The 23,598-nt window shown below is 38.5% G+C and overlaps 1 protein-coding gene across 2 annotated transcripts in view; it reads right to left on the bottom strand.

Annotated features, from left to right (window-relative positions):
* The window catches only part of ANXA4 (annexin A4), a 74,827-nt gene continuing 56,336 nt past the window's right edge, over positions 5,108–23,598 (bottom strand). Inside the window, exons 9-13 of one of the 2 annotated variants that reach the window (XM_018055460.1) lie at positions 17,620–17,713; positions 12,016–12,111; positions 11,368–11,426; positions 10,243–10,365; positions 5,108–6,200 (exon numbers count right to left, since the gene is read on the bottom strand). In XM_018055460.1, coding sequence (XP_017910949.1) covers positions 6,141–6,200; positions 10,243–10,365; positions 11,368–11,426; positions 12,016–12,111; positions 17,620–17,713 — 432 coding nt within the window. In that variant the 3' untranslated portion in view covers positions 5,108–6,140. The remainder of the gene's footprint in view (positions 6,201–10,242; positions 10,366–11,367; positions 11,427–12,015; positions 12,112–17,619; positions 17,714–23,598) is intronic. The other variant, XM_018055461.1, reaches the window with a different exon arrangement.

Here is a 23,598-nt window from a genome sequence, read left to right as displayed (position 1 = left end):
AGCCTCCGGAAGGGGCGGGGGAAAGCGCGCGTACGAACAGGTGGAGCCTGCGCAGAATGGCTTGAGGGCGGGAGCCGGACCGCGCTTGTGCTGTCCCACGGTGTTTACGCTGAGCTTGGCTGGTCTCTCCAACAATCCTGAGTTGCAGGCAGAGCTGCCCTTTAGCTTTAGTTTGGACATATCTTTGTGTTAGCAAGACCGGCAATTCTAGCTCATTCGTTCTTTCTGCAAAGATTCCCTAAATTCCAGATGTCTTCTGGGCCCTGTGATCTGCACGGGGCAAAAAAGACATTGCTGTTTGGTGGTCGTTTTTGGAGGAGCTCATGGAAAAGAAATGCAAAAAAGCAAAATGGCTGTCTGGGGAGGCCTTACAATAGCTGTGAAAAGAAGAGAAGCGAAAAGCAAAGGAGAAAAGGAAAGATATAAGCATCTGAATGCAGAGTTCCAAAGAATAGCAAGGAGAGATAAGAAGCCTTCCTCGGTGATCAATGCAGAGAAATAGAGGAAAACAACAGAATGGGAAAGACTAGAGATCTCTTCAAGAAAATTAGAGATACCAAGGGAACATTTCATGCAAAGATGGGCTCGATAAAGGACAGAAATGGTATGGACTGAACAGAAGCAGAAGATATTAAGAAGAGCTGGCAAGAATACACAGAAGAACTGTACAAAAAAGATCTTCACAATGAAGATAATCATGATGGTGTGATCACTCACCTAGAGCCAGACATCCTGGAATGTGAAGTCAAGTGGGCCTTAGAAAGCATCACTACAAACAAAGCAAGTGGAGGTGATGGAATTCCAGTTGAGCTATTTCAAATCCTGAAAGATGATGCTGTGAAAGTGCTGCACTCAATATGCCAGCAAGTTTGGAAAACTCAGCAGTGGCCACAGGACTGGAAAAGGTCAGTTTTCATTCCAATCCCAAAGAAGGGCAATGCCAAAGAATGCTCAAACTACCACACAGTTGCACTCATCTCACACACTAGTAAAGTAATGCTCAAAATTCTCCAAGCCAGGCTTCAGCAATACGTGAACTGTGAACTTCCAGATGTTCAAGCTGGTTTTAGAAAAGGCAGAGAAACCAGAGATCAAATTGCCAACATCCGCTGGATCATGGAAACAGGAAGAGAGTTCTAGAAAAACATCTATTTCTGCTTTATTGACTATGCCAAAACCTGTGACTGTGTGGATCACAATAAACTGTGGAAAATTCTGAGAGAGATGGGAATACCAGACCACCTGACCTGCCTCTTGAGAAATCTGTATGCAGGTCAGGAAGCAAGTTAGAACTGGACATGGAACAACAGACTGGTTCCAAATAGGAAAAGGAGTACATCAAGGCTGTATATTGTCACCCTGCTTATTTAACTTCTATGCAGAGTACATCATGAGAAACGCTGGGCTGGAAGAAGCACAAGCTGGAATCAAGATTGCCGGGAGAAATATCAATCACCTCAGATATGCAGATGACACCACCCTATGGCAGAAGGTGAAGAGGAACTCAAAAGCCTCTTGATGAAAGTGAAAGAGGAGAGTGAAAAAGCTGGCTTAAAGCTCAACATTCAGAAAACGAAGATCATAGCATCTGGTCCTGTCACTTCATGGGAAATAGATGGGGAAACAGTGGAAACAGTTTCCAACTTTGTTTTTTTGGGCTCCAAAATCACTGCAGATGGTGATTGCAGCCGTGAAATTAAAAGACTCTTACTCTTTGGAAGGAAAGTTATGACCAACCTAGACAGCATATTGAAAAGCAGAGACATTACTTTTCCAACAAAGGTCTGTCTAGCCAAGGCTATGGTTTTTCCAGTGGTCATGAATAGATGTGAGAGTTGGACTGTGAAGAAAGCTGAGTGCCGAAGAATTGATGCTTTTGAACTGTGGTGTTGGAGAAGACTCTTGAGAGTCCCTTGGACTGCAAGGATATCCAACCAGCCCATTCTAAGGGAGATCAGTCCTGGGTGTTCATTGGAAGGACTGATTCTAAAGCTGAAACTCCAATACTTTGGCCACCTCATGCGAAGAGTTGACTCATTGGAAAAGACTCAGATGCTGGGAGGGATTGAGGGCAGGAGGAGAAGGGGACGAGAGGATGAGATGGCTGGATGGCATCACTGACTCGATGGACAGGTTTGGGTGAACTCCAGGCGTTGGTGATGGACAGGGAGGCCTGGCGTGCTGCAATTCATGGGGTTGCAAAGACTCGGACACGACTGAGCAACTGAACTGAAGTGAACTGAACCATATGGGAGCTTGGGGTTGCAGAGTCCTACATGACTGAGCGACTGAACCCCAACCATGTGCTAGGGTCACACCCTACTCAGGCTTTCCAAGAGAGGAGGACCTCGAATGTGGAGCTTTGCTAAGCCCTTGAGTTTTTATGTATGTGTGTTTTATTTTTTAATGAATTTTTTTAAATCGAAGGATAATTTTTACAGAATTTTATTTTCTGCCAAATATTAACATAAATCAACCATCGGTATACATATGTCCCTTCCCAGCCCTTGGGTTTGTTAAGCGGCACTTCTAGCCTGATCTTAACTGATTACGGCAAGTCATTCCCAGGACTCTTTTTCTTCTCTCCCAGCGGCAGTGGGATGTCTGAATAGGCTCCATACCGGGTCTGTCACAGTTTAAAGTGCCTGCTGGAGGTCCAAGCAAAACTTAAAGGTATGTGAGCAAAAACTAAAGCTGTATACCTAGAGTATATAGCCATTGTTATGGACCCTGGGCAGTCAGCTTTTATTTTCTTATTACCTTCTGCTAGTTTTTAAATGAAATGTTTATAATAACAGTGAAATTCGCTCTGGTGTGACTCTTTGCAACCCCATGGACTATACAGTCCATGGAATTCTTCAGGCCAGAATACTGGAGCGGGTATCCTTTCCCTTCTCCAGTGGATCTTCCCAACCCAGGGATCAAACCCAGGTCCCCAGCATTGCAGGTGAATTCTTTACCCGCTGAGCCACAGGGAAGCCCTTATAATGACAGTATTTATAATGAAATACCACAAATGGAATACTTAAAATGAATTACTTTAATATGATAAATACCTATGGACGCATAGGTCCATGTAACTTAAATTTCAGTAAAAACTTCAGTATATTATACTAGCTTTGATTCATTCAAGTAGAACAATACAGATAGGCAGAAACTCCCTTTCCCTCTACACTATCCTCAGAATGGTTAGATCATTATTCCCATGCATGTTTTAATATGTGTACCTGTAGCAGTATATTTTCTTTTGCACGTTGAGACATGTAATTTAATGGAATCATTCATACCTATCATTCTGCACCTTTCTTCTCTCTCAAAATTATACTTTTGAGACTTAATCAGTTGACCAATCTCTAGTTAATTTTCACTACTCATTGTGTGACTAACCCAAAATTTCTTTATCTTTTCCTTCACTGAAGGAGTTAGGTTGTTTCTACTTTAACGCACATAAAAGCAACAGTGAATACCATGTGCAGAGATTCCCTAAATAGATCCCCAGAAGTGAATTTGCTGGGAACTTTATTATCTATTGCCAAACTGCTCTCTGAAATGATTGCATTAGTTTATACTCCCATCACTGGTATATGTAACTTAGGGTCCCAGTGTACTCATTCAGAAATATGAACTGAGAGAGGCTGGCTGAGGTAGTTTAGAAGGGAAATGGAGAAGGGAGGAGCAGATCCCCTGCTGCACCTCCAGAATACCTTTTGTCAGTACAAAAGGATACACATGAACAGTTGTGGGCCACTGTAAGACAGCAAGTGCAGGATCATCTTAGATCCTGTCTAAAAGGACTGGGTGGCATGACTGACTTTAGCACAGAGCCTGAGTTTCTAGGGGCTGAAAAAGGAGAACTGCATTTGCTTTGCCAAAGGAACCAAAGATGAGTAGTTTATTGATGATGGAGTTGTAAAGGAACTTAGGATTGTGTTTAAGAATTAGCTTTAAACATCTGATAGCATCACACAGCACTGATCATCTACCATCACAGCACTAGTAGGTAAAAAGTTTCCTGTTCCCATTTACTCTCCTCCTTCCTGCTAGGTTGGGAAGGGGAGGTCTAGAAGGAAGCCAAGGTGAAAAAAGAAGCCCACCAGATCACTGTCTCCAAATGCCAGCTTCCTGCTGGCAGTAAACCAGAGCTGAACAAGGGGAGAAGCCTCAACTGTAAATGAAGTTTGAATTTTAACTGAAAACATTCATTACTGAAATGACATTATTTTATGACCTGCACAGTAGGACTTTTTAAAACCTAAGAATGACCAGAAAAGTCATGACCCTATCCTCTATCTAGAATTTTCATCTAAAGACAGGAGAAGAACTAGACCCAATGAATAAATGTAAATTGATAGTGGGAGAAAAAAACTAAGTTGCTTCCTAAGCATATTACAAAGTCGTGCTTGTTCAGCTTAACAATCATTCCCCCCAGGGTGGCTTTACCGCCTCTCTAGAAAGCTTCCCATCAACATATACAATTTGTTTTAAAATTCTGGCTAAGTCATATATTGGGTTGGCCAAAAGTCCATTCAAGTATTTCTGTAACACCTTATGGGAAAACCTGAATGAACTCTTTTGGCCAACAATGTAATTTAAAGATAAAATCACCAAAAATTTGGAGTGCTTCCAAAGCTAAATAAAGTTGACCTGGAGATTGCATGCTCTGCTAGGTAGGTATTGAAGCAGCAGTACTACTTCCTATAATTAACTGCAACTACTAAATATTCATGTAAATAGCTTTCACCAATAGTCAAGCACTTGCAGTAGGCAAGAAGAAACAAATCCCTATATTTCACCCATCAAAATACAATAAATATTACAGAATGAACAAAGAAGACAAATGTTCTTATTTAATATGAAGGTTCTACTTAGTAGAACTGAGATCATCACTCATTTCTAGAGATAAATTAAATATACTATTTTCTATCATTAAGTAGAGTTTGGTATATGTTAACATTAGTTTTATAGCTGTAAGGGTAAATATGTTATTTTTCTTAATGCTGGACTTTCTAATAGAAATTGAGTCACATAAATCCTTCAAAAAGATCTCACTTCAGAATCCAGGATGAAAAAACTCAAAAGCAGAAAAGTCAAACAGAGAAAACATATACCTCATTTGAAAGACACCATATTTTATTGGAATTATTTTTCTGTGTTGTATGCAAACTGAACTTTTAAATTAAATCCAAGTACACCTTTACAATAATTCTAGAGTTGAAAGGCACAGTGCAAGTGTAAATCAACAAAATGCAAGTATTCAAATCAACAAAATTAAAATGATTTAAAAATTATTTTTAGCACAAAAATTTTTAAATTCAGAGCACTACACCATCACCAGAATATGCAGTTTGACACTTAATTTTTTCACATTCATCTTCAAGTTGGCTTAAGACCGTTATTATTATTATATTATTATTAACCCTGATATTGTGGAATGTTCAGCATTTATGTTTGATAGTCAGACATATATGATCTGTATAACCACAGAGTTGAATTTGTTCAGACAAGTCAGTGAGTTTGTTATACTTCAACCTGGAGAGTCTAACTGACCTTAACGTAAGATGTGATGGAGGGAGTCTCCAATGCTGAACTTAGTACTAAGATCAACTAGCACTTTATATGAAAACCTAAACAAAGCAGATGTGTAGATGCTTTCAAACAATGACTATGTAAAATAGAAAAATGGATAGCTACTCTTACTAACTAGACGCTGACAATTTCAAATCAAGAAATGACTAGCCACTCTTAATAACAGAATGAGGGAATAAAAGAGATTTTAGAACAGTCTTCCAGTCTTCCACTTCAATAGTTTTCTCCAAAAAGAAAATATGAAATAATGCAATATATCCCAATTTCTGTGAAACACAAACAGGAAGAGATCTATTGAAAACATGGAGCACATTCTTATTTCTAATTTGAAATGTCCTTTTAGGTTTTATGAGCTTTGAAATGCAAGTACAGCTTTAAAGCATCATAGTGGGTAATTATAGATGAATAATAATACAGGCTATATCCTAGGAGGCATCTGTAGGCGTTTTAATTGGAAATAAGCATTCTGAGATAATGCTAATAGCAGTGTAGAAAAATTAAGTTAAAAAGAATTCAAAGTGTAGGGAATCTTCCTGGGCTTTCTGGATTTTATTTTAATCATCTCCTCCACAGAGAATGAGCAGCACCTTCCTGTAGTCTCCGGATGTGTCACCCTGGTGGGGGTGGGGGTGGGGTGGGGAAGAAAAGCAGAGTTACAGTCAGAGAAACAGGCTTCAAAATAGAATATACAGCTCAAAGTCACCTAGGTTAACTTTTCTGGTCTTGCCTGGATTTTTCTAGGAGAGGGTTTTTTTTGTTGTTGTTGTTGTTTTTAAATGATATTTGTTATTTTTTATTACAAAAGAACACTTGTTCAATGTAGAAAATAAAGACATAAAAGAATATAAAAATCATCCATAATTCCAACATCTAGAGATTACTATGCCTAACATTTTAGTTTTTGTATATCCTTCCTGACTTTTTTCTATGCATATAGATTCCTACATGATGAGATTGTAGTATTCGTCTGTATTCTGCTTTTTTACTTAATATTGCTGATTTCCCATTATTAAATATTCCTCCACAACATCATTCCTTAATGGTTACAGAGTGTTCCATTTTACATAGGTAAAATAATTTATTTGGTCTCCCCCCATTGACTGAGCGACTTCACTTTCCCTTTTCACTTTCATCCATTGGAAAAGGAAATGGCAGCCCACTCCAGTGTTCTTGCCTGGAGAATCCCAGGGATGGGGGAGCCTGGTGGGCTGCCATCTATGGGGTCACACAGAGTCGGACACGACTGAAGCAACTTAGCAGCAGCAGCAGCAGCATTGGATATTTATGTTGTTTCCAATTTTTCACTATTAAAAACACTGCTGTAATAAACAGACATTTTTGTACATTTCCTTAATACTTTATTCCGAATAACTTTTCATAAAATGGGAATTGCCAGATTAATGTCCGTGCATTTTCCTTTAATATGGTTTGCAAAATAGCCTTCTAGAAAGAAGAAATAATTTTTTATGTAGAATTTTTCATGGTCTAAATAATAGATCAGTTTTTGTTAGTGCTTCATGGGTGACTAGAAAAGATGGGATTGGATTCAAAGTTTAATGTTTATTATTTAAACCTTAATATACTCTTGTTGATACTTTGCCTCATTGATCTGTCAAAAGATAAGGATGTATTAAACGTATCCAGCAAAGTATCCCCATCAACATCTTCTTCTGAAGTCTCAAGTTTCTTATTTGTATATTTGAACGCAATACTGTTTGGCACCTAAAGTTTCATGGTAATTTAATTTTGGTTGTAATGTGTAGTTTTTATCAATATACAGTGATCCACTTTTTCTGTTTAATACTTTTCCCCCTTAAATTCTTTTTTTTTTTTCTTTCTGGCCATGCTGCACAACACGAGGGATCCCAACTAGGGACTGAGCTTGTGCTCCTTGCACCAGGAGCCCAGAGTCAGCCACTGGACTGCCAGGGAAGTCCTGAATTCTTTTTACTTATAGTATAACCCCTGCTTTCCTTTTATTTGTCTAATATTCTTTTCCCTGGCTTTTTTTTTTTAAGCTTCTTACATATCACTGTGTTTCTGACGTTCTTTATAAACAGCATGCAGTAGGATTTTGTATTTTTACCTAATCTGGGAGTTTATTTATTATCATAACTTATGTTTTTAACCTCATTTCTGTCTTTTTTAAAATTATTTACATATTTTCTATTTCTAACCTGCTCCTTTTGGCAATTGTTATTGAATGGGCCATCTAGTCTTTATTTTTAGACTTTCCAGTGTTGTATAATATGAGTGTGTGTAAACACATATATTTGCATATTTATACATATACAAACACATAATGTAAATATATTTGTTGAGCTGTTTTCCCAAGTCAATATTTTTTACCCCATCATTTTAGGGTCTGTGTAGTATTTCATTGTATGGAATTTCTATAATTTGAGTCATCCCGTATTAGTTAATAAAACTGAAAATAATATGTAATAAACTCTGTAACCACTAAGCAAGAATTTCCTGTTCCCCTCTTCCTCCAGCCTCTTATAACCTCTAGTGTACTTTCTGTCATTATGAATTTACCTAGTCTAAATATTTCATGTAAGTAGAATCATATACAGTATTTGTCCTTTTGTGTCTGGTTTAGTTCACTTAGCATGTTTCCAGAGCTCATCCATGTGTCAGAAACTTCATTCATTTTATGTATGTATCTACCACATTGTAAACATTCATCTGTTAATGGACCCTTGGGTTGTTTTCACTTTCTGGTTATCATGAGTAATGTTTACATTGGTGTACAGCCTCGTTTTCATTTCTTTTGAGTATATATACTTGGGAGTGGAATAGCTGGGTCATGTGGTAATTCTATGTTTAATTACTTGAGGAGGTACCAAACTGTTTTCCACAGTGGCTGCACCATTTTACATTCACTCCAGCAATACACAAGGTTCCAATTTGTCCACGTTGTCACCAACATTTGTTATTTTTCATTTTTGTTTTAATTATAGCCATCTTAGTAGGTATGAAGATATTCAAACCCTCTGTGATTTTTAATTGGATTGTTTGTCTCTTTGTTATGAATTGTAGGAGTTCTTTATATATTCTGGATAGTAAACTCTTATTAGATATGATTTGTAAATATTTTCTCCCACTCTGTGCATTAGGGAACCTTTATCTTATTATTTCCTCTAAAGAAATTCTTAAACACTGCTGCTGCTGCTGCTGCTGCTGCTGCTAAGTCGCTTCAGTCGTGTCCGACTCTGTGCGACCCCATAGACAGCAGCCCACCAGGCTCCCCCATCCCTGGGATTCTCCAGGCAAGAACACTGGAGTGGGTTGCCATTTCCTTCTCCAATGCATGAAAGTGAAAAGTGAAAGGGAAGTCGCTCAGTCGTGTCCGACCCTCAGCAACCCCATGGACTGCAGCCTTCTAGCCTCCTCCATCCATGGGATTTTCCAGGCAAGAGTACTGGAGTGGGGTGCCATTGCCTTCTCCCTCTTAAACACTAACAATAGCTAAATAAGAGGTATAGTTTATTTTTTAAACATTTATTGCCAAATTGCCTCCTAGGAAAGTTAGACTAGTTTACAGTGCTTCCGTAATAGATGGTGAGTTTTCCCCAAGCCTTTCTCAAAGCTGGTTATGATCTCTTTAAACTTTGTTAAGGCATTTAGTGAAAAATAATGATCCGTTCTGATTTGTAATCTATTACGTATTAGTGAAATTAAACATTGTCCATAATAGTGTCCATTTTGTGTTTCATCTTTCATAGAGCTCATGTTTTCTTTTTGTCCAAGTTTTCCATTTGGATTTTTTTTCCTTTTTCTTAGTAATTTGTACAAGCTCTTCAGATAGGGATATTAACCCTATATTATATGTTACAAATATTTTCCCATAGCTTCATTTACGGTCATCTTTGAATCTTACAATTGTTTTACTTACAGCTAGCTAAATTTCAGCACTGCAAAATAAAATGACCTCACAGATTGTACAGAAGTAGAAACAAGTTTCTAAATGCCTTGTAGACATAGTTAGAAACTCTGCAGTTCAAATCACCCAGTAGCTACACCTCTCCAAGCTATGAGTAGGATTCAGAATATTTAATTCACAGATCAAATCCTGACTTGACATTTACTGTGCTGTCAACCCCAGCTTCTAGGGACATGAGTCTTGGTTTCGTATTTCATATTCCTTCTGGTTTCCTCAAAGGCAAAATCCCAGTAATGAGGGGTTTTGAGAAATGTCAATCATTTCTCATTACTCCCCACGCCATGTTAGGACGAGAAGTCTGGTGCCAGGTAAAAAACAGCAATCCAGGATAACCATCATGTTTTCCCTTATTTTCAGCAGACCTCAGCTGGCCCAGGATGAGGTTCTGGATGACTGATTCAGTAGCTTACCTTTTATTGTAAGCAGGTAGAAATGGAAATTGTGCTCTTAAGACCATTCATTAAAATATAATCTTTCTCTGTCTGGGATCCACATGAAATAATTACTATATTTAGAAGGCAGATATTTTCAGTTTCTAACCAGGCAGAAAGATTCACATCCATGTGAAAGGAGAGAGACTGGAAATATTTGAGAGTACCATCTTTAAAGAGAAGGATATCTGACAAGAAGGAGATGATAGGAAGTGTCTAAATACCTAGGTCAGAACCTGCTCCTTTCATCAGCATTTTCCCCTGGCTCCCATGACCCACCTTGATGAAGGAGTATAGAGACTTTCCATAGAGTCTCTTGAAGTTTGCCCGGATGTCCAACATGTCAATCTCCGCTCGAGAAACCATCACTCTGATAAGGGTGTCGTCATCAGTGCCCAAGCCCTAAGGAAGAAACCAGATCCCTGCATAGAGAGCTGAGCTGGTTTTCAGACAGGGCCCTTCGTTAGTCTATCAAGGCAAGACTATGTATCAGTCTTTCATTGACGTCCTTTGGACTACAACCTTAGGGGCCTGTGGAATGTGGCTCCTCCTCACAGAGCTCAAGGCTTTCTCCAACTTATTTTTTCAACCCTCTGTGTGCCAACCAGAGGAGACCACCCTCTGCCCTTCCAGAGACATACCCTGTGTTCTCCAGCCCACCTGCCTCACCTACAGTGATCCACCCACCATGTCATCCTTCCCTTCACAGCTTCATCATCCTTCCTACCATGTAAAATCCTCTGATGTAAAACTTCCTTTAAGGCTCTGCTTAAATAACCAGTTCCTTATAAATTTGTTTTTGATCCTCACCCCCAAACAAATATTTTTTTAAAATACCCTTTCTTTTGTGTCCTTATTATGATATTTGGATCCTCAGTGACTGTCTTACATTCTGTTTTGTTCTTATGGTGTTTTGCACATACCTGCCTTCCTGTTAAAGCTAGAAGTTCTCTGAGAGCAAGGACAGATTTTGATCTCTCTTGCCCCTCAGCAAGAGTGCTTGCACAGAGTACCATTCATGGTTAGGCGTTGGGCCTCTGAAGCTGGTCTGCCAGGGTTGGCATTCCTGTCCATTAGGACCCTGAGAAAACTGCTTAGCCTCTTTATGCCTCAGTTTTCTCATCTATAAAATGGAAGTTGGTAATGGTACGTGCCCCACAGAGCTGTTACGGGGATAAAATTATACATATAAAGCATTAGGAAGAGTGATCACACATTATTTAAGTACTCAATACATATTATCTAGCATTATTATTAGCAAGCACTCAGTGAAGTATTTGAAGAATTTAACTGAATAGCTCAAGCTGATTTTGGCTACTTTGTGTGGGATATGTAAATAAGCATATGAAGGTGGACATATAAGACCCTCAGAGCCATTCAGACGCCAACAACAAGGCCATTTACCTTCATGGATTTATAAAGCCTTTCAGCAAAATATGCAGATTTGTTCCTCATGCACTTTACTGTCAAGAGAATTAAAAAAATGAAAAAAGTTACAGATAAAATCTATGAGAAAAAAGTGACAGTTGTTCTCATTGTTTCTACAAGGTCTGAAATAATATCTCTTGATTGTTTTGTTGGAAAAATGTAGCCAACAATGTTTTATGAGCATAGAATATGCTAAATGCATTTTCACAGGTGGAAAGTACCCTCAATTTATTGTCAAGTTCCTGAAGAAATACTTAATAAAGGCCATTAAAGCAAAGGCACCAAAAAATTTCAAACAGATTATTGTTATCTGTACCATATGAAATAGTAATTAGTTCTAACCATTCACAGGCTTGCAAGAAGCAGTTAGTATAGGATTAACCTTTCCATGTATTGAGATATAAAGGCACAAAGGATATAAAAATATATAAAGCCACATGGTACAATAACAATCAGGCTGTATATAGTATTTCTCACTTAAAATTCTGGCTCGCATATCATGAGTGCTTTAAAAAAATTTTTATCCCTGAAAAAAAATTTCTACGACCCATGATGACAAATTGAGAACAAGGAGGAAAGCCTGTAAACATTTTTTTCTCCACGCCCCATTTCCTATCAGCTTACCTATGGCCAGCAGAGCATCTTCAAAGCTGCCAGATGTTTCAGATTTAATACTCTGTTCAATATCCTTTTGTGTTATCCTTCTGTATTCATCAAACACTACAAACGATAACAAAATGAAATTATAAAAAATAAAAAAAGAATAGAGGAAACTCAAATGTTTAAGAGAAAGAGCATTTTTAATTAGACTTTACTGGTTATTCTCTGGCATTTTTCAAGAGGAAACTAGTTAGCAACGTGGGTGAGAACCAGGGTGCCTATGACAAGTGGAATGGGCCAGAGGAGATGTGGAAGGAATGTCGTGAATCTTGGAAGACATAAGGCAAGTCATTTCCCTTCTGTGGGAATCTGTTTTCACCAAATAGAGTGGAGATTTATGACTGGAGCATATCTGGAAAGATACACTTTCTTTTCTCATTGTTTCTTTAATAAGCAGAATGTATCTCTTCTTTAATTTTTGCCTTGGCAATCACCTGTATATTCATCTTCCTTTCAGCTCATCAAAACTAGAGGAATTCCTATTTACATCAAGACATGGAAGCACCTGAATGTTCATCAACAAGTAAATGGATAAAGAAGATGTGATATATATAAATACACACACACACACACACACATACACACAATAGAATATTACTCAGCCATCAAAAAGAATGAAATAATGCCATCTGCTGCAATATGGATGGACATAGAGATTATCATACTAAGTGAAGTCAGAGAAAAAAAATATGATATCACTTATAAGTGGAATCTAAAAAAATGATACAAATAAACTTCTTTATATAACAGATGCAGATTCAAAGATATAGAAAACAAACACCAAAAGGAAAATGCAGGGGAGGGAAAAATTAGGAATTTTGGATTAGCAGATAAAAACTACTATATATAAAATAGATAAACAATAATATCCTACTGAAGAACACAGGGAACTATATTTGGTATCTTGTAATAACCTATAAAGGAAAAGAATCTGAAAAAGAATATATATATGTGTACACATACACATAACTGAATCACTGCTGTATAGTGGAAAGTAACACAACATTGTAAACCAACTATATATTTTTTTTAAATTAGAGCAATTCAACCTTTTCTAAACTTGGTCACATTTGAGAATATCTGGTTGCATCTTTTAATAGACTTTAACATAACTAAAAATTCTCCCCTTTCTTAACAAATATTTTAAAATGTTAAGGGTCTTCCCATGTGGCTCAGTGGTAAAGAATCCAACTACCAATGCAACCTGAGTTTGATCCCTGAGTAGGAAAGATTCCCTGGAGGAGGAAATGGCAACCCACTCCAGTATTCTTGCCAGGAAAATCCCATGGACAGAGGCGCCTGGTGGACTGCAGTCCATGGGGGTTGCAAAGAGCCAGACACAACTGAGCAACTAAGCACACACAAACACTTTAAAATGTTATATACATATTTTCCTCTCTTGCTGTCTCCTTTGGAGCCTACTTAGTGTGTGTCTGTTTTATCTTCTTAACACTGCTTTCTCTGGAATGCTATCCCACAACTCCATCAGTGATACTCACAGGACTGTCAAACCAGGGACACTCCTTTCACTGAACATATACCATAAGGTCTAACAACTGAGTGAGCAGTTCATTCAACTAGGACCAATCAGCCTTACACTCCTGGAAATTTTTTGACTGAGCAGACCATGAGGATGGCTAAAGGCACAGTAATTTTTAACCGCAGAGAATGTAAGCATCACCTGGGAAACCCGTTAAACTACTTGGGTGTCACTCTCGGAAATTCTAAATCAGCCTATCTGAAGTAGGGGTTCAAGAATCAGCATTGTAATCTTATTTTACTCATTGTTGGCTGTCCTGGGTTCTGGTTGCTGCACTTGGGCTTTCTCTAGTTGCAGTGGGTGGGAGGTCTTCTCTAGTTGCAGGGCTCGGACTCCTCACTGCGGTGGCCTTTCTTGTTGCCAGGAGCACAGGATCTGGGGCGTGCCAGCCCAGTAGTTGTGGCACACAGGCTTAGTTGCTCTATGGTATTGGAATCTTCCCAGACCAGAGATGGAACCCATGTCCCCTGCATTGGTAGGCAGATTCTTGGACCACCAGGGAAATCCAAGAATCAGCATTTTTAATGAAAACCTGATTTTTGAAAACTCTGCCTTAGAAATGAATCCATGACTCCCTTCTACTGAGATTTCCCAGAACTGCCTTGATTTCTAGTCTTCCTAGAGCTGTTCAGCTCTCTTCAGTACAGTGAACTGCTAGCATTTTCCATGTCTTTTTTATCCCATTTTATATTGTCTCCTCTTTTCCTATGTAATTATTTAGTGTGTATCACTTGGAATTAAAAAATCCAATTGACACATTTTCTAAGCCTCAGTTTTCTCTACTCTAAAATGGGGAAAAGAAGAGAAGCAAAAGGCAAAGTAGAAAAGGAAAGACATATCCATATGAATGCAGAGTTCCAAAGAAGAGCAAGGAGAGAAAAGAAAGCCTTCCTCAGTGATCAATGCAAAGAAATAGAGGAAACAAATAGAATGGGAAAGACTAGAGATCTCTTCAAGAAAATTAGAGATACTAATGGAACATTTCTTGCAAAGATAGGCACCAATAAAGGACAGAAATGGTATGGACCTAATAGAAGCAGAAGATATTAAGAAGAGGTGGCAAAGAATACACAGAAAATACAGAAAAGATCTTCATGACCCAGATAATCACGATGGTGTGATCAATCACCTAAAGCCAAACATCCTGGAATGTGAAGTCAAGTGGGCCTTAGGAAGCATCACTCCGAACAAAGCTAGTGGAGGTGATGGAATTCCAGTTGAGCTATTTCAAATCCTGAAAGATGATGCTGTGAAAGTGTTGCACTCAATATGCCAACAAATTTGGAAAACTTAGTAGTGGCCACAGGACTGGAAAAGGTCAGTTTTCATTTCAATTCCAAAGAAAGGCAATGCCAAAGAATGCTCAAACTGCCGCACAATTGCACTCATTTCACATGCTAGCTTCCCTTGTGGCTCAGCTGGTAAAGAATCTACCTGCGATGTGGGAGACCTGAGTTCGATCATCCCTGGGTTGGGAAGATCCCCTGGAGAAGGAAAAGGTTACCCACTACAGTATTCTGGCCTAGAGAATTACATGAACTGTATAGTCCATGGGGTCGCAAAGAGCTGGACATGACTGAGTGACTTTCACTTTCTTTCTTTCACATGCTAGCAAAGTAGTGCTCAAAATTCTCCAAGCCAAGCTTCAACAGTACGTGAACCGTGAACTTCCAGACGTTCAAGCTGGATTTAGAAAAGGCAGAGAAACCAGAGATCAAATTGCCGACATCCGTTGGATCATCAAAAAAGCAAGAGAGTTCCAGAAAAACATCTATTTCTGCTTTATTGACTATCCCAAAGCCTTTGACTGTATGGATCACAATAAACTGTGAAAAATTCTTAAAGAGATGGGAATACCAGATCACCGGATCTGCCTCTTGAGAAATCTGTATGCAGGTCAGCAAGCAACAGTTAGAACTGGACATGGAACAACAGACTGGTTCCAAATAGGAAAAGGAGTATGTCAAGGCCATATATTGTCACTCTGCATATTTAACTTCTATGCAGAGTACATCATGAGAAACGCTGGGCTGGAGGAAGCACAGCTGGAATCAAGATTGCTGGGAGAGATATCAATAACCTCAGATAGGCAGATGACGTCACCCTTATGGCAGAAAGTGAAGAAGAACTAAAGAGCCTTTTGATGAAAGTGAAAGAGGAGAGTGAAAAAGTTGGCTTAAAGCTCAACATTCAGAAAACGAAGATCATGGCAAATAGACGGGGAAACAGTGGAAACAGTGTCAGACTTTATTTTTTTGGGCTCCAAAATCACTGCAGATGGTGACTGCAGCCTTGAAATTAAAAGACGCTTGCTCTAGACAGCATATTAAAAAGCAGAGACATTACTTTGCCAACAGAGGTCCATCTAGTCAAGGCTATGGTTTTTCCCGTAGTCATGTATGGATGTGAGAGTTGGACTGTAAAGAAAGCTGAGCACTGAAGAATTGATGCTTCTGAACTGTGGTGTTGGAGAAGACTCTTGACAGTACCTTGGACTGCAAGGAGATCCAACCAGTCCATCCTAAGGGAAATCAGTCCTGCATATTTATTGGAAAAACTGATGCTGAAGCTGAAACGCCAATACTTTGGTCACCTGATGCGAAGAACTGACTCACTGGAAAAGACCCTGATGCTGGGAAAGACTGAAGGCGGGAGGAGAAGGGGACGATGGAGGATGGCATCACCGACTCAGTGGGCTTGAGTTTGAGTAAACTCTGGGAGTTGTTGATGGACAGGGAGGCCTGGCATGCTGCAGTCCATGTGGTCACAAAGAGTTGGACATGACTGAGTGACTGAACTGAAAATGGGGAAAATAATGTCTGCTTTCATTGTTATGTTGCAACAAACAATACTTATAATATACTAAGCACTGCACCTGGAAGATAAAGAATTAACAAAATTTTAGTTATTATGAATCCTCACTATTGTTGGTTGGTAAGAAAACTACGATGTTTTCTTTGTTCAAATAATGCTTAAAAGATTTTCTTCCAGTGGTTTGTGCCTAGAAGCAAAAATTGTTAAAAATATATTAATATTTGCATTAAATCCACTTCTGAGGACATGCAGTTCCTGAAAAGTATCACCAGGGGGAGATGTGCTTTATTAATAATCAAGCAAGGGAAGGCAAAAGAATAGGGAGCTGAATCAGAAGTTGGTGGATCTGATGATGCTCGTGTGCCCAGTCGTGTCTGACTCTTTGCAACCCCATGGACTGTAGCATCCCTGGCTCCTCTGCCCGTGAAGATTCACCAGGCAAGAATACTGGAGTGGGTTGTCATTCCCTTCTCCAGAGCATCTTCCTGACCCAAGAATTAAACCTGGGTCTCCTACACTGGCGGGTGGATCCTTTCTGAGCTACCTGGGAAGTCCTGCATCTGATGATAGTCCATGACATTTAATAACTGGAATAATCACTTACTGTCAGTGTGGAATACCTGAAATAATTGCAACTTTCAAATATATTGTAGTATTCAAATATTCTACAGCTGTATAGTGCCTTTTCCCCAAAGAACTCAAAAGTACATTACAAAGACAAGCACTATCAGAAGCGAAACGGAAACTTTACACATAGGAAACAAAATTTGAAATTATCCACTCTTCATCTTCTGCAACATACTCCCTAAAGAAATTACTTCTATTAGCTTTTACAACTTGGATGTTAAATAAGAATAAATGTCAACAAATATCTCTATTTTAATACTTGCTGATGTACTAAAGACTTTGTCTTATATAACTAAATTGAAATAGAGCTACTTTAGAAAAAAAGATTGACTGTGGAAGTGAGTTTCCTACAAACGGGAATGCCAAACTTCTATGAACATATCTGCTAATTACTCATAATTAATCTTCCAGCAATTGACTCTCATGCATATCATTGCACTCAACAGTTTCCAAGCTAAGACATTTAAGACAGTTCAGTATAATTAGGTCTTTGCACCAAGCAAAGGAATAAAAGTTATCAGTTATGGGTAATATCATTTTCACTATCTTTCAAATAGTTTCTTCAGAAAAAAAAGCAAGTGCTTTACCATGCAACAGATGATTTCGATTCCGAGAACAGAGAACAGTTAGAAATTTCACCTCATCTGTCCCCCATTTCTTCTCTCCAGCCTCATACAGGTCCTGAAGCCAAACAAAGCACAAGTTTAAAACGCAACAGAGAAGGTGCCAGGACATCTGTAAATATTTCCAGAACTTCAAAGAGCGGGAGTTGGCTTAGTTTTATTTTCCTGGTGACGGGGGTAGAACTGGTGTTGGCAGTGAGTGGAAATGACTCAGGATTTTTCCTTAGGTATAAGACTAATGGAACTCTATGATATCTCCCGGAGAGTCAGAGCAAACATGCAGACTTTGTGGTTTGCCTTAAGAACCAAAAGGAGTTCTTAGACTTGGGCTGTTCCATATGGTAGCCACTAACCACATGTGGCTATTTGAATTTTAATTAACCACAGAAAATTTAAAATTCAACCCCCCAGCCATACTAGCCACATGTCAAGTGCTCAATTGCCACATGTGGCTAGTGGCTACCCATACTAGACACAGAAGCTGTAGAACATTTTCAACATTAGAGAAAGTTCTACTGGACACCACCACTCTAGAATGACCCGTGATTTACTTCTCTCTAGTGGCACATGGCTTCTCTCCCCACTGTTCATTTACAACCACCAGCTGGCTTGTTAAATTTCTCAAAACACCCTTCACTGATACATTTTGTCACTCCTTGGGCTTATCTCCCATCTACTCAGCTGTTTCTTCACCTCCCTCTCTGCTCCCACATGATTAAAGAGTCAGTTCTCAGGACCACGGAATTTTATCATTTTACAGTTGATTTACAATGTTGTGTTAATTTCAGGTGTTTAGCAAAATGAATCAGTTATACATATACACACTCTTTCCTAGATTCTTTTTCCCATACAGAGGACTGTGGAATTTTAAAGCTGGGAGGGCACAAAAGGTTTATCTAATTCAGTGTTTTTCAAATTTGATTCTCAGCAGGCTTGTGACTGCTTCAACCAATAAAGTCCAGCAGCAGTGACACTGATTTCTGAGGCTAGGTCATAGAGGTCAGGCAGCTTTGGTTCTCATGGAATGCTGGCTTTCTAGGTGGTCCCTCTTGAAAGGCAGCCGCCATGCTCTGGGAAGCCCACGCCACCTGAAGAGGCCACAGGTAGGAGACCCTTTCGAAGGCTGAGGTGAGCCCGGTTCATAGCCCAGACACCAGACACAAGTGATGGAGACTCCTACCCCCAGCCATCTGAGCCGCCTCTAGCTGTTCCAGTCTTCCCAGCTAAGACCTCTGACATTACAAGTTTGAGATGGTTCCTTATACAGCAATTGTAACTAGAACATGTGGGCAAACAAGGAACTTTCCATCTGTCATAGAATGATACTTTTGTAAAATACCAGAAAAACTAACTTGAAAAGGGTAAAGTTTTAGTTATGGGTAGAAAATGGTATATTTTTGTGTTAGTTTTTGTAAATAACTAGTGAGGTTGGTCATTTTTTGGTGTATTAGCCATTTCTATTTTTCTTTTTTTTCAGCTGCCTATTAACGTCCAATGTCTTTTTTTTTTTTTAAGAAACGGAGTATTCTTATTCAGAACAAACATGAATAAGAGTAAGTTTCAATAACAGTATTGAAACTGTAGTTTACTTATATATTTTCATATTAAGCTTACTATACATAGTGTGAAATTTCTCCCCATTCTATCATTTGATCTTTAATTTTGTTTGTAGTATTGTTTGGTAAAACAATTCTTTTTAAAATTTAGCCAAACTACCAATCCTTTTCCTTTATGGTTTCTATCTTAAAAGATAATGCATACAAAATCCCTTCCCAGTTCCAGATTTAAAAAAAGAACATTTAACTTTTTCTACTACCTTTATGGCTTACTTTATTTATGCTAAAAATTTCAATCTATTTGGAATTTATTATGCTGTCAGGTGAAAGTCAGGATCTAACTTGATTGTTTCCCAAGTGGTCAGCCAATTTTTCCAACTCCACTGAGTAACCTGTGCTTTCTTCACTGACTTGAAATGCATACATTCTGTATATATTCCTGTATATTCTCCCATAGGCTTGGTTCTGCTCTTAGATTTTCTAATTATCCCATTGACTTCTCCCTATCTTACCCCAGGACCACATGCTTTAATTCATTTGTACATTTATTATACATTTAACTATATATCAGGGCAAGTCTGTCCATACCCTTCTTGTTGAGATTCTAATCTCCACTGTCTTTCCTCTATAGTCCTCATCTTATGTGATTGTTTTGTCTTTTTTTTCCTGAAAATTGGAGGTATTTTCAGCAGTGCCTTCGACAACAATGACTGTTTTGTGCAGTGTCGTTTCTGATCAGTGCCGCTTCTAATAAATGTTTATTGTGTCTTTCCTTGTTTCTTTTTAGAATATTTATTTATTCTTGGCTGCATCAGGTCTGAGTTGTGACACACAGGCTCTAGAGCACAAGGGCCATTAGTTGCGGTGCTCGGGCTTAGTTGCCCTGGGCATGAGTGATTTTAGTTTCCCACCAGGGACTGAACCCGAGTCTGTATTGGAAGGCAGATTCTTAACCACTGGATCACCAGGGAAGTCTCCTTTCCTTGTTTCTAAGAACACTTCCCTTCCACTCATCTAGCCTTCTCTTTATCTCTTCTTGTTTTCATGTAGCTCCATTTTCCGCTCCATTACTTTCTCATTGCATCTTTTTTTTTTTTAAAGCTCTTGTTTAGTTAATTAAAATCTGTCCTTCTCTTATGTATGTCAGGATCCAGAGTGATCTGAAATCTGTCTCTTCCTTAAAGTGAGCCCCTGTTTGCCTCCCTTTGGGCCCCAGTTTCTTCACGGGCCACATAGTATTTGAGTTGAGATTAGTGCATGTTCATGATCTTTGGTCTTGAAATTATCAACAGTTTATCCAGACCTGGTTTTCTCCACAGAACACAGAGCAATGGATTCTTCTTTGATCTCCTCACTTTTCATCTGGATGAATTTTAATCAGGAGGACTTGCTGCAAGTCCAGTGGAAGTGGCTGAGACACAGCCGAGTCTTCCCTGAGGAGTCTCCCCATTTGCAGGAAGCCACTCTGTCTATTTCCATCGGGGGCAGTGTGTGTGTGTGTGTGTGTGTGTGTGTGTGTGAACCTCTTTTCTGGGGCAGGAATAACTCCTGCATCCTTGGCCCAGCTTTGCTGCCCATCTGGCACGGTTTCCAGTTTTGATGCAGATCTCTCTCTATTTTTGTATTTCTTGGTTTGTTTTTCAAAGGGAATCAAATATGTGCCATATTCTAACAAAAGCTCTGAAGGGCATTTTCAATGTGCTTTTAATACATGATGAACTTCTTTTTCAAGTAGGAATTCTGAACACTACTTGTTATTTCCTTGAGCGCAGTTTTCACCTCAAGAATAGATAAAATTGCACATTTAGCTTCTCTATATTTAAAATTTTCTACCTTTGATAATAAATTACTACCTAATTTCACCTGTCCTGATAATTCTTTTCATCACAAACTCATTTACTTGCCTCAAAATCCAGTTCCATAATACCCAAAGTCTGCAAATGTCCCTTTGCTGATGTACGTTAAAGAACAAAGCCTGACCAGATTTTCCTCCTGTTTTATTTTGGAAGAAGAGTGGAAACCTTGGACAGTGGTTCTTAAATTCCTTGTTTCGTTGTAAGACTTGGAGGATACAGAAAAATGAGTTCTAGTCCTTCCAACTTCCCCCAGCCCATATTTGTTGTTAAGTACCTTTTCACCTGGTCACTTTTCCAAGGAGAACTATGCTCCTTGAAGAACTCCCAAATATTTGTTGAACTGCATGTTTTTTTGTGTTTTTTAAAAATTAGGTATAATTGACATACAACATTATGTTAGTTTCAGGTGTAGAGCATAATAATTTTATATTTGTATATATTGTGAAATGACCCCCACAATGAGTCTAGTTACCATCTAGTACCGTATATAATTACAAAGTATTTTTTCTTATGATAAGAACTCTTAAGATCTATTCTCTTTGGAACTTTCAAGTATGCAGTATAGCATTATTGTTTTTTTAACACAATTTTATTTATTTACTTTTGGCAGCACTGTGCAGCATGCAGGATCTTAGCTCCCTGACCAGGGATCAAACTTGTGCCTGCTGCAGTGAAAGAAGAGTCTTTACCACTGGACCGCCAGGGAAGTCCCCAGTATTATTAGCTGTAGTTGCCATGCTGTACACTACACCCTCATGACTTATTTATTTCATAACAGAGCCTGTACTTTTTGGCCTCCTTCACCCATCTTGCCCACCTCCACCCCTGCCTCTGGCAACCACCAGTCTGTTCTCTGTATCTATGAGCTTGATTTTTCCTTGGTTGTTGTTTAACTCCACATATAAGTGAGATTATATAGTATTTGTGTTTTTCTTCCTGGCTTATTTTAGGTAACATATAGCTCCCTAGATCGATCCACATTTTTGCACATGGTAAGATTTCATTCTTTTTAGGGCTAGAGAGCATTCTTCTACTGTACATATACACAATCATTTCTTTCATTCATCTGTTGATGGGTTCTTAGGCTGTTTCTATTTCTTGGCTATTGTAAATAATACCCCTATGTGGTACATATGTCTTTTTGAGTCAGTGTTCTCATTTTTGAGGGGCAGACAGAAGAAGTGAAATTGCTGGATCATGAAGCGGTTCTATTTTTATTTTGCTTGAGGAAACTCCATACTGTTTTCCATAGTGGCTGCACCAATTTACATTCCCACCAACAGTGAACAAAGGTTGCCTTTTCTTCACGTCCTTGCCAACACTTGCTGTTTGTTATCTTTTTGATGACAGCCATTCTGACAGGAATGAGGTGATATCTCATTGTGGTTTTGACTTGCACTTCCCTGATGACTAGTGATGTTGAGCATCATTTCATGTGTCTGTTGGACATTTGGATGTCTTTGGAAAAATATCTATTCAGATCTTCTGCCCATTTTAAAACTGCATTGTTTGGTTACTTCTATTAAGTTGTACAGGCTATTTTTATATTTTAGATACTAACTTTTTATCAGATATCTGATTTGCAAATATTTTCTCTCATTGAATGGTTGCCTTTTCATTTTGCTGATGGTTTATTTGCTGTGGAGAAGCTTTTTAGTTTGATACAGTCCTACTTGTTTATTTTTACTTTTGTTGCTTTAGCTTTCAGCGTCAGATTAAAAAAATCATTGCTAAGACCCATGTAAGGCAGCTTATCACCTATGTTTTCTTCTATGAACTTTATGGTTTCAGGTCTTACTTTGAAGTCATTAATTCATTTTGAGTGAATTGTTGTGTATGGAGTAAGGTAGTCAGTTCTGGTTCATTCTTTTGCTTAGGGCTATTCAGTTTTCCCAACAAAATTTACTGAAGAGACTATCTTTTGCCCATTGTATATTCTTGGCTCCTTTTTCATAAGTTAATTGACCATACATGTGTAGGTTTATTTCTCAGATTTCTCTTCTATTCCATTGATCTGTATGTCTGTTTTAATGCCAATACCATACTCTTTTGATTACTGTAGCTTTGTAATATGAATGGCATGGTTTTAAAAAATCATACAGACCTAAAGTCAAAGAGCCCAATTCCATCAGTTATGTAATCTTATACAAGTTATTTAAATCTGAGAATCAGTCTCCAAGTCTATAAAACAGAAGTAATATCTACTTCATAGATTTATTATAAGGAAAAAAATGTAAAGTAGTTAGCACAATGCCTAGCACCTGGCAAGCCCACAAAAAAAGTGACAGTGGATATTAATGTTTCAGGAATAAACTGTTCACTAACTCTTCATTTAAATTCAGGATTCAGGATAAGAAAGCTGTGGTACATATAGACAATGGAATATTACTCAACCATTAAAAAGAATTCATTTGAATCAGTTCTAATGAGGTGGATGAAACTGGAGCCTATTATACAGAGTGAAGTAAGTCAGAAAGAAAAACACCAATACAGTGTACTAATGCATGTATATGGAATTTAGAAAGATGGTA

The sequence above is a fragment of the Capra hircus genome, chromosome 11 (assembly GCF_001704415.2).
Source record: "Capra hircus breed San Clemente chromosome 11, ASM170441v1, whole genome shotgun sequence".
Lineage (NCBI taxonomy): Eukaryota > Metazoa > Chordata > Mammalia > Artiodactyla > Bovidae > Capra > Capra hircus.
This window is presented reverse-complemented; position numbering and strand designations above follow the sequence as displayed.